Source organism: Gambusia affinis, linkage group LG12, assembly GCF_019740435.1.
Source record: "Gambusia affinis linkage group LG12, SWU_Gaff_1.0, whole genome shotgun sequence".
Taxonomy (NCBI): domain Eukaryota; kingdom Metazoa; phylum Chordata; class Actinopteri; order Cyprinodontiformes; family Poeciliidae; genus Gambusia; species Gambusia affinis.
The window spans coordinates 26,405,080-26,417,087 of record NC_057879.1 but is presented as its reverse complement, the minus strand read 5'-3'; the positions used below and the strand labels follow the sequence as shown (position 1 = coordinate 26,417,087).

Genomic DNA, 12,008 nt, shown 5'->3' with positions numbered 1-12,008 from the left:
ATGCAAGTTAAAAGCAATCGAGCCGATAAAGAAGGAAACAGACACTGAGGAAGAAGACTTCCATGGTTTCAGTGCACAGGAGGAAGAGGATGACGGCTCTCCGTGACTTTTAACCGTATGTTATTTAAACCAGCCCTGTTAGTGTTGTTTTGCTATATTGCTGCTGTTCAGAAAGAAAAGCTACGGCATATTATTAAAACTTTAAAAACACATTCTGTGTACCGTCTTTCTTTGTAAATATCTCATGTTTCAATGTAGGCACATGCGGCTTATACACCGATGCGGCTTATGTATGTACAAAATGTGTTTCCTTTGAAAATGTAGGGGGTGCGGCTTATAATCAGGTGCCTCTATAATCCGGAAATTACGGTAATTGTAAATCCTTCCAACTTCCTTGATTTCTTTTGTCCAATACTGATACCACCACAATATTTACTGTTAGTGAATTATACATGCAACAGTGCAGTACTCTATTTGAAGCAAGATTAAAAGCAGTAAAAGTAATGCTAACACTTTATTTGACGGGTTGTGAATAAGACTCATGACACCGTCATAAGCATGATGAATTCATGAACATGAGTAAGTCTTCATGATTATTTATGACTGTTAAGTGTCATTTGGTAAATCATGACCCTTTTAAAACGAAGTTGACATTATTCAAAATGTCTTGGTAATGACAACTTGTCATTAACCAAGACATTATGATCTGATATAAATTTGGTCTAAAAGTATTACTTATTAACCTCTAGCTTTAATAACAAAAAGTCAAACCGAACATTGCTAAAATGGTTCTTAAGATTCCAACATCAGAGATTGGAAAATAAATTATGAATAACATAAAAATATATGAAGGAATTATGAACAACATAAAATCCATAACTTAAACTTTGCAACAACTGAAAATAATGAAACTAGTGAGAACTACACAAGGACAAACTATGAAGGAACTGAGAGAAATAAGACTGAACTGATAAAAAACAGAATAATTAAACTAGACTGACTTGAAGCATTGATGAAGGGCAGAAGTATATAAGTGGTTTGTAGGTTTAGATTCAAGCCAGAACGTAAAGTAGATGATAGCAAGTACCTTGATTTATTAGGATCATTCAAGATGTGCTCCTTGGGTTTGTAATAGAAAAGATTTAGTATTAGAAATTCAGCACAGGGGTGGCACTGATGCTTGGTTCTGTTGGGTACCAGCACACGAAGGTGTAAAAGACAATTAAAAGGCAGACAAATTAACAAAAAGGGATTTATAAGGGCCAATAACAATTACAATTCCTTTTGGAAAAGAGGGAGTAAAATCAGTTAAGAGTAAAAACAAAGAAATATGGCAAAAAAGATGGAATGCAGATAAGAAAGGAAAGAGTTTATAAAAAATACAAAAGTCAGTAATAATTAAAAATATTACTGAGAGAAACAAGGGAATAAATAATGATGAGATAAAGAGTCGGTCACACCTATCTAAAAGACATTTTATGTCTAATAGTTAGGAAAAATAATGCTAAAAGTGAATAATGTGAAGAGAAAAAAAGAAAATATATAACAGGCATTGATTAATTGTAAAATATGAGCCTGAAAGGAAGAGATTGAGAAGAATAGTTAGAAGGACAGGAATGGAATCTTAAAAGAATATTGGGAAATGAAGAAAACAGTGGATATTTACAGATTAAGGAAAGCATTATTTATTTTTCTTCAGAATACAAAATAATAATAAAAAAATGTAATGAATGCAATGTTGCTACACGTTAATGTACAGTAGGTGGCGGTATAGATTAAAGTTGCTTGCGATCCGCCATAATAGAAAAGAAGAACAAAGCTAAGCTAGAAAACTGCTGCATTGTCCCATTCCAGCTAATATTTCAGTAACAATGTCTTCAGTTCAGCATCTCAGAGAGTTTATCAGAGAGAGACTAACTGCTGCTGCTCAAGAAATCTTCACCGAGGTTGAAAAAACCATCATTTGCTACGAGGAAGAGCTCGATGCTCAGCGCAGAATGATGGGGATCAACTGGAAACCAGAAATTAAGCTACACAGAATCGGTTCGGAGCTGCAGAGACAAAGTTCTGGTAGGTCTGGATAAAAGTGGGGATGTTTTCACAGCAGACAGAGATCCGTCAGTAGAGATAGTTACTGCAGCTCCAGCTGCTGCTAAACGGGGCTGAACAGAAACTGTTTTAGCTGCTAGCTCGGATGCTACACAGGCTGATAGTTTTGTGGCTCAGGACAAAATGTTGCAGCACAAACAGAAAATCTGTTTACGAGTCTCTGAAAACCAGATGGCGATCATTCAAGCCCCGTGACTAAATATATTATTCCAAGTATTATCAGTGCTGTAAATTCTGAACAAACGTATGAAACAAAAACCGAGCAATATTTAATTGTTTCTTATAATAATTAAGCCACAGCGCCAATTGTAGGTCTGGAGCTGCAGGTTGCACAGCCCTGATCTAGCAGAGCAAAGCTGTAATCCTGTCTCAATCCAGCTGTAATCCTGTCTCAATACAGCTGTAATCCTGTCTCAATCCAGCTGAAGCTAAAAGTGCAAAAGCCTCAACACTGTAAATTGAATATTAATGCATTTTAATGTGTATTTTTCGCCAACTTTCAAATATGGCAATGTTCATAGAGCAAGCTGTGTCTGTTGTAAAAGGTTCGTTTTTAACAGTAAAGAATTGAAATAATTGTTTTTCACTCTGCTGAACATGTGATTGAATCAACATTTGCTCTGTATTCAACATGGTGTCACTACGCAACGCTGCATAAACCTTTAAGAATTTATCTCGAACAGGTGATCATGAGCTGAAAGAGGACTGTACGGTCAGCTTTGGAAGCAAATACTGACAAACAATTTATTTTGTACCGGAAGCCGTCTGGAAAACTGGACTATGTGCCACGTCAGCTGAGAGTAAATGCAACGAGAAATGGCAGTCATCTGAGATCAAATCTCTTCCAATGGCTTTTGAAACTTCTCCAGCAAGATGCCAGGCTGTTTCTCACTTTTTGAGAAAGTTACTGAGCTGGAGCGTAAAATATCAATGCAATGTAGGACAGAGGACACGGAGAACTGCAAGGACACTGTGGTGATTGGCTGGACTCAGACAGTGACCACTGCACAGCTGACTGACACCATACCTGTAGAGGTTGACAGACAACCCATGAGTTCCACCCCTGTGCCTGTGGTTCACAATGTGGTCAGTGATCCTCTAGCCATTGGTTCACCATTGGCCGTTGACAACTTGGGTCCAGCACGGACTCCAGTCAAACACACTGGCTTCAGCGTGGGGCAAGACCCAAAAGTCACCGTAGTTCAACTCCAGTGCATTCGGAGCACTGGGTGACACCTGGGACTCTCTCCGCTCGGTTTTAAACTTTATTTTTATGCTCAAAGTGGCTGGAAAGGTGGTAGTACTGCTTCAGTATTTAATAATTCACTGGGTGCTAAAGAGATTTAATTTGAGTTGTTCCCTTCTTTTGAGCGTCAAGCTTTTGTTTTTAAATGTTAGATTTTACCTGTGAAAATACTGGACAATTTTGCTGTAGGGACAATGTTTTGCTTCATGGAGGGGTGTGAGATGCATCCTGAGTATTGGGACCAGGCTACGGAGATCTAGAGATATTTTAACCCTCACCACCATCCCCCTCAGTGTGTGGTGTTGAGAGAAACTCATCCAGGCTCATCCCTCACACTTCCAGTTACTAATCTAAATGCACAGTCCAAGCAGTAATTAATAGGTTTACATTTCAGGCAAGTCATTTCAGTATTTTCTTGGACCCAGTTCCTTTTGAACATCAACACATCTACCTTATTAAAGAACATGCGCTCTTCTATTTCTTCTTTTGAACAGTAGTTTAGTGAAACAAGTCTTTATGTCTCATCACATTTATAACCCAGAGAGCCAGAATGCCATGTTTTACTAATTTAAGTTTCTACACAGTCTGATCAACTTTAAAATGTGAAGTTACAAGTAAAATTAAAAACCTATTGTCTTAAGGTAAGATGAGTTCTTTATTGTATGAATGCCCTAAAGTTAAACATCTAATTGTAAAAAGAAATCTGTATGAAACTGTACTTCTGGATTAAAATCTTTAGAACATTTTTGCCACAGCTGTAATTTAGTGTGGAGAACACTTTACCTGCTTTTCCATTAAACTCCACAAACTATTTTTAGATTAACTGTATGATGCCTGCAGACCAGAATCTCCAGGGAAAACCAGGCTGATCCACAAGATAGTAATCAATTAAATTATATTCATGATGCCTTCCTTTCTTCCCACAGACCTCCAAGAGCCAAGTGTCTCCAATAAGGAGGAAAATCCTGCCATCCAACAAGTCTTTAGCCTGGCAAGTAGGTCCAGTTATGACCAGAAAGAACATCAGTGGACTGAAGACGGACAGATGGAACCAGAACCAAAATGGATTAAAAAAGAAGAAGAGGAGGAACCAGAACCTACACTGCTCAAATATGAGCAAATAGAATATCCACTAACATATGTGAGAAAAGAAGAGCTAGATTCTTTGTTGCATCAACATGAACAGCAGCCACCAGAACATTTACCAACTGGACAGAACCAGAAGAACCTCTGCAGCAATCAGGAGGGAGAGCAGCTTGTCCAGAGGCAGTTTGTTGCTTTGATTGAGACTTCTACTCTTCAGGAAGATGATATGAATGAAGAAGAGAGAAGAACAGAGCAGCTTTCCCTTCATATCTCTCCAGTGGTTGAGAGCAAAGATCAGGAAGGAAGCAGCTCCTCTGTGTCAGAGAGTCAGGCTGGTACCAGTGCAAAGAAAAAATCTTTCAAATGTGACATTTCTGGGATACGTTACCCACAACAGTGTAAATTAAAAAAACATTACAGAACCCACACTGGTGAGAGACCTTTTTCATGTGAAACATGCGGGAAAAGTTTCTCTGTAAGTCATGTTTTAAATCGTCACAAGATGATTCATACAGGTGAGAGGCCTTTTTTATGCCAGTTATGCGGAAAACGTTTCGGTCAAATTAGTATTTTAAATCGTCATAAGACAATTCATTCAAGTGAGAAGCCTTTTTCTTGTCAAACATGTGGGAGAAGATTCAGTCGAAAGGATAATTTGAACATTCACATGAAAACTCATACAGCTCGGAGACTGCTTTGAAACCAAACTTATAAATTATTGCTTTTGAAATTTATTACTTATTCTCTTTAGAACCCACATGGGTGAGATGTGTTTTCCACATAAAATATGGTGGGGAAAGTGTTCTTTTATTATAGTAAACTGAATTTTCACATAACACAAAAGTGACAATTAGGCATTTAACTTACACAGATTCACTGTAATAAATATTAAACAATGTCTTGGATTGTTTTCACTTTGCAAAATACATTAGAGCCTCACCTATTATTGGATGCCGAATAATAGATATTTTTAAATTGTAGAGCATATCTGTGAAAAAAAGAGATACTTTTAGCTTTTTTATAGATATTGGAATAACTTTATGTGATTTATAGCATGTGTGTAATTTTTACCTACTTGATTTGTGGATTTTATTTTATCTTTTTGTATACTTTTTGTCTGGAAATAAAAACATTAATTAATATGGAGTACTTTTCTTTCCCCTGTTTATCGCCTGTCCACACACTGGAGTTCATTCGAGGTTGTTATTGCACCAATTTTAGGCCCATTGTGTTTTTGCATTAAAAAATGTTACATTGACAGGAAATATAAAAATATTACTGAGTAATTATGTTACTGGAAGACATTGCCAACAATACTTAAACCCACAACTACCAAGTCTTAAAGTGAAAACGACACCTGTTAATGGTCTTTTAATAGAGACTGGAGAGACTCTGATGGAAATGAGATTAATAAAATTATCTCTATATTGGATGGAAGAAGAAAATGTAACTAACAATTTTACAAAACTGTTGGGAATATTCAAAATTCCAGAGTGATAGATTCAGATTGATTATAGAAAAATGGGTTAAAATGTATGGATTAGAGCAGGGGTCCCCAACTCCAGTCCCCAAGGGCTACGGTCCTGCAACCTTTAGATGCATCTCTGTTCCAAAATGTCTGAATTCCCTCACCAGCATCCAATCAGCTCTGCAATAGGCTGGTAATGGGCAGTTTATTTGATCCAACTGTGTTTCAACAGAGATGCATCTAAAAGTAGCAGGAAGGTAGCCCTTGATGACTGGACTTGGGGACCCCTGGATTAGAGAATAAAGAAATAACGCAATTTAATCTGATTAGTGTTGTTCCTCCTATTTCCTGAGGTACATATAGACATGAGACTTCATAAAATGAAAAATGATTGGAATTCAAATGAAGTAGGGGTAAAGACAGACATGTATTAAAGAAACTCACATTCTGATTACCTTAAAATACATTCAGAAGGTTTTAAGAATATAAAAGAATGTTTGGGAATAGGAATATATATACCAGATTTTGAAATGTATATTTCCAAACAATTATCAGACCAATTATCTGTTTTTACAGCGGAAATGGTGGCAGTTATACTAAACCTGCAGTAGGTTGAGGAGAAAGGAAGAGATTGAGAAGAATGGTTAGGAGGACAGGAATGGAGTCTTAAAGGAATATTGGGAAATGAAGGAAACATAGAGGATATTTACAGATTGAAGAAAGCAATATTTATATATCTTCAGAATACAAAATACTAGTAAAAAATGTAATGAATGCAATGTTGCTACACGTTAATGTACAGTAGGTGGCGGTATAGATTAAAGTTGCTTGCGATCCGCCATTATAGAAAAGAAGAACAAAGCTAAGCTGGAAAACTGCTGCATTGTCCCATTCCAGCTAATATTTCAGTAACAATGTCTTCAGTTCAGCATCTCAGAGAGTTTATCAGAGAGAGACTAACTGCTGCTGCTCAAGAAATCTTCACCGAGGTTGAAAAAACCATCATTTGCTACGAGGAGGAGCTCGATGCTCAGCGCAGAATGATGGGGATCAACTGGAAACCAGAAATTAAGCTACACAGAATCGGTTCGGAGCTGCAGAGACAAAGTTCTGGTAGGTCTGGATAAAAATGGGGATGTTTTCACAGCAGACAGAGATCCATCAGTAGCGATAGTTGCTGCAGCTCCAGCTGCTGCTAAACGGGGCTGAACAGAAACTGTTTTAGCTGCTAGCTCGGATGCTACAGAGGCTGATAGTTTTGTGGCTCAGGACAAAATGTTGCAGCACAAACAGAAAATCTGTTTACGAGTCTCTGAAAACCAGATGGCGATCATTCAAGCCCCGTGACAAAATATATTATTCCACGTATTATCACTGGTGTAAATTCTGAACAAACGTATGAAACAAAAACCGAGCAATATTTAATTGTTTCTTATAATAATTGAGCCACAGCGCCAATTGTAGGTCTGGAGCTGCAGGTTGCACAGCCCTGATCTAGCAGAGCAAAGCTGTAATCCTGTCTCAATACAGCTGTAATCCTGTCTCAATCCAGCTGAAGCTAAAAGTGCAAAAGCCTCAACACTGTAAATTGAATATTAATGCATTTTAATGTGTATTTTTTTGCCAACTTGGAAATATGGCAATGTTCACAGAGCAAGCTGTGTCTGTTGTAAAAGGTTAGTTTTTAACAGTAAAGAATTGAAATAATTGTTTTTCACTCTGCTGAACATGTGATTGAATCAACATTTGCTCTGTATTCAACATGGTGTCACTACGCAACGCTGCATAAACCTTTAAGAATTTATCTCGAACAGGTGATCATGAGCTGAAAGAGGACTGTACGGTCAGCTTTGGAAGCAAATACTGACAAACAATTTATTTTGTACCGGAAGCCGTCTGGAAAACTGGACTATGTGCCACGTCAGCTGAGAGTAAATGCAACGAGAAATGGCAGTCATCTGAGATCAAATCTCTTCCAATGGCTTTTGAAACTTCTCCAGCAAGATGCCAGGCTGTTTCTCACTTTTTGAGAAAGTTACTGAGCTGGAGCGTAAAATATCAATGCAATGTAGGACAGAGGACACGGAGAACTGCAAGGACACCGTGGTGATTGGCTGGACTCAGACAGTGACCACTGCACAGCTGACTGACACCATACCTGTAGAGGTTGACAGACAACCCATGAGTTCCACCCCTGTGCCTGTGGTTCACAATGTGGTCAGTGATCCTCTAGCCATTGGTTCACCATTGGCCATTGACAACTTGGGTCCAGCGGGGTCTCCAGTCAAACACACTGGCTTCAGCGTGGGGCAAGACCCAAAAGTCACCGTAGTTCAACTCCAGTGCATTCGGAGCACTGGGTGACACCTGGGACTCTGCAGCACAGGGCATCTGCTGGGAAACATTGCAACGCCATCAGTCCACAAAGCCGATATAGCGTCTTGGATTCCCACAATTTTCCTCCTTTAGCTGCAGATCGCTGTCATTCGATTAACGTTTCACCTGTACCTCTCAATATATCTCTTTTAAATGTTTGCTCTCTTTTAAACAAATCTTTCAATCTAAATGATTTGATTTTAGATGCTAAACTGAACTGCTTATTTTTAACAAAAACTTGGTTGGGCACAGATGGATCAGTTGTGCTCACTGAGGCCTCTCCGCTCAGTTTTAAACTTTATTTTTATGCTCAAAGTCGCTGGAAAGGTGGTAGTACTGCTTTAATATTTAATAATTCACTGGGTACTAAAGAGATTTAATTTGAGTTGTTCCCTTCTTTTGAGCGTCAAGCTTTTGTTTTTAAATGTTAGATTTTACCTGTGAAAATACTGGACAATTTTGCTGTAGGGACAATGTTTTGCTTCATGGAGGGGTGTGAGATGCATCCTGAGTATTGGGACCAGGCTACGGAGATCTAGAGATATTTTAACCCTCACCACCATCCCCCTCAGTGTGTGGTGTTGAGAGAAACTCATCCAGGCTCATCCCTCACACTTCCAGTTACTAATCTAAATGCACAGTTGGAGCAGTAATTAATAGGTTTACATTTCAGGCAAGTCTTTTCAGTATTTTCTTGGACCCAGTTCCTTTTGAACATCAACACATCTGCCTTATTGAAGAACATGCGCTCTTCTATTTCTTGTTTTGAACAGTAGTTTAGTGAAACAAGTCTTTATGTCTCATCACATTTATAACCCAGAGAGCCAGAATGCCATGTTTTACTAATTTAAGTTTCTACACAGTCTGATCAACTTTAAAATATGAAGTTACAAGTAAAATTAAAAACCTATTGTCTTAAGGTAAGATGAGTTCTTTATTGTATGAATGCCCTAAAGTTAAACATCTAATTGTAAAAAGAAATCTGTATGAAACTGTACTTCTGGATTAAAATCTTTAGAACATTTTTGCCACAGCTGTAATTTAGTGTGGAGGACACTTTACCTACTTTTCCATTAAACTCCACAAACTATTTTTAGATTAACTGTATGATGCCTACAGACCAGAATCTCCAGGGAAAACCAGGCTGATCCACAAGATAGTAATCAATTAAATTATATTCATGATGCCTTCCTTTCTTCCCACAGACCTCCAAGAGCCAAGTGTCTCCAATAAGGAGGAAAATCCTGCCATCCAACAAGTCTTTAGCCTGGCAAGTAGGTCCAGTTATGACCAGAAAGAACATCAGTGGACTGAAGACGGACAGATGGAACCAGAACCAAAATGGATTAAAAAAGAAGAAGAGGAGGAACCAGAACCTGCACTGCTCAAATATGAGCAAATAGAATATCCACTAACATATGTGAGAAAAGAAGAGCTAGATTCTTTGTTGCATCAACATGAACAGCAGCCACCAGAACATTTACCAACTGGACAGAACCAGAAGAACCTCTGCAGCAGTCAGGAGGGAGAGCAGCTTGTCCAGAAGCAGTTTGTTGCTTTGATTGAGACTTCTACTCTTCAGGAAGATGATATGAATGAAGAAGAGAGAACAGAGCAGCTTTCCCTTCATATCTCTCCAGTGGTTGAGAGCAAAGATCAGGAAGGAAGCAGCTCCTCTGTGTCAGAGAGTCAGGCTGGTACCAGTGCAAAGAAAAAATCTTTCAAATGTGACATTTGTGGGATATGTTACCCACAACAGTGTAAATTAAAAAAACATTACAGAACCCACACTGGTGAGAGACCTTTTTCATGTGAAACATGCGGAAAAAGTTTCTCTTTAAGTTATGTTTTAAATCGTCACAAGGCGATTCATACAGGTGAGAGGCCTTTTTTATGCCATTCGTGTGGAAAAAGTTTCTGTCAAATTAGTATTTTAAATCGTCATAAGACAATTCATTCAAGTGAGAAGCCTTTTTCTTGTCAAACGTGTGGGAGAAGATTCAATCGAAGGGATAATTTGAACATTCACATGAAAACTCATACAGCTCGGAGACTGCTTTGAAACCAAACTTGTAAATTATTGCTTTTAGGCCTGTCGCGATAAACAATAAATCGATTAATCGTAGATAAATTAAAACCATCAATGTCATTTTAATTATCGGCGTTATTGTCTCTTCCAGCCTTTTTCTCTTTCTGCTGATGACACCAAATGAAAAAAGGCTCAACTCCGCTGCTCTCTACTGACCCTCCCATCCTCATTTCTTTAGTGTAATGTCCAGTTCACACTACACCATCTTAGAGCTGTCGGCCCATTTTCAAAACCTGAGAGATCACACATTAACCGACAGAAATCCTAGGTATAACGGTTTGATCAGGTTCGATGTGTCGTGTGGTGTCCAACAATGGGCACAACATAATGGCTACAAATTCAGTTAACTAATTTTAAAACCAGGTATTAATCAATGCTTTACTACAATCTACCTGCAGTGCATGTGGCTCTAGTGTCAGCGTAACGTCCTGACTGAATGAAAATCATGACAACCTATTTATGTCACGTTAACGAAGAACAGCTGAAAAGTTACCGGGTTCATCAACGTAGCGATTTCGCTCCAACTCCTCCCCTCGGCATTTCTATATTCTATGAACGAAATGATTTATAAACATTAATGTTGTTTCCACATATCATCTCCAATGTCCGCTGGACTTCGGGTTGCGCCGTGTCAGCTGTTTGGGATTCCCCTCTGTAATTTCCCCTCAGAAAGCAGGAGGAGAATCCGGCTTTCTGATTGGCTACCTGTCACATTCAACAGGCTGCGTTAAGCTCCCAGTGGGGAAAACCCCTGATTTAGATCGAAGGGGCCACAACGATCTACCGTAACACACCACACACTACAGGATGATCGGTTATGAAACCACAAGAGACAATCTTAGAACATCAACGTTCTCAGATTGTCTTAAGGGGAAAATGTAGGTGTGAACTAACGTGTAGTGTGAACTATTGCATCAGGTAGTCGATGTGCCCATCTTCTCTATTTAAATATAATGATTACTGAAGGGCAATATGGTTTACAGACTTCATAATCTGCACTCTTTTGGTTGAATGCAGTATTTATTTACACTTTGGATTTATGTTATTTCGTTTTTATTCAAGTACATTTTTGTTAATGGAGACTGAGAATGAATTTTATTTTTAGTTTTGGTTGTTTCGTTTATTTTGTCAGTTCCACTGTTTAATGTTCTTTTGAAAATAAAGTATATCTATCTTTGGCAGGACATCGCATGAATTATTACATCATTTCCATTAAATCAGTGTAAAAAGGTTTTCAAACAATACTATCGTCTATCGCAATAGTTTTTTTGAGACAATTAATCGTTCTTCAAAATTTGTTATCGTGACAGGCCTAATTGCTTTGAAATTTATTACTTATTCTCTTTAGAACCCACATGGGTGAGATGTGTTTTCCACATAAAATATGGTGGAGAAAGTGTTCTTTTATTATAGTAAAATGAATTTTCACATAACACAAAAGTGACAATTAGGCATTTAACTTACACAGATTCACTGTAATAAATATTAAACAATGTCTTGGATTGTTTTCACTTTGCAAAATACATTAGAGCCTCACCTATTATTGGATGCCGAATAATAGATATTTTTAAATTGTAGAGCATATCTGTGAAAAAAAGAGATACTTTTAGCTTTTTTATAGATATTGGAATAAC

General features: G+C 38.0%; 2 protein-coding genes across 2 annotated transcripts; both read left to right on the top strand.

The window, feature by feature from the left end:
• The first annotated feature begins 1,799 nt into the window (after positions 1-1,799).
• LOC122841731 (GDNF-inducible zinc finger protein 1-like) lies at positions 1,800-5,581 on the top strand. Its single transcript, XM_044135297.1, has 2 exons — positions 1,800-2,070; positions 4,282-5,581. Exons 1-2 carry the CDS (start codon positions 1,872-1,874, stop codon positions 5,139-5,141), a joined length of 1,059 nt encoding a protein of 352 aa, XP_043991232.1. The 5' UTR covers positions 1,800-1,871; the 3' UTR covers positions 5,142-5,581.
• A 1,171-nt stretch (positions 5,582-6,752) lies between these two features.
• LOC122841732 (zinc finger and SCAN domain-containing protein 12-like) lies at positions 6,753-10,658 on the top strand. The gene is made up of 2 exons (XM_044135298.1): positions 6,753-7,022; positions 9,491-10,658. Exons 1-2 carry the CDS (start codon positions 6,824-6,826, stop codon positions 10,345-10,347), a joined length of 1,056 nt encoding a protein of 351 aa, XP_043991233.1. The 5' UTR covers positions 6,753-6,823; the 3' UTR covers positions 10,348-10,658.
• Positions 10,659-12,008: the final 1,350 nt, after the last annotated feature.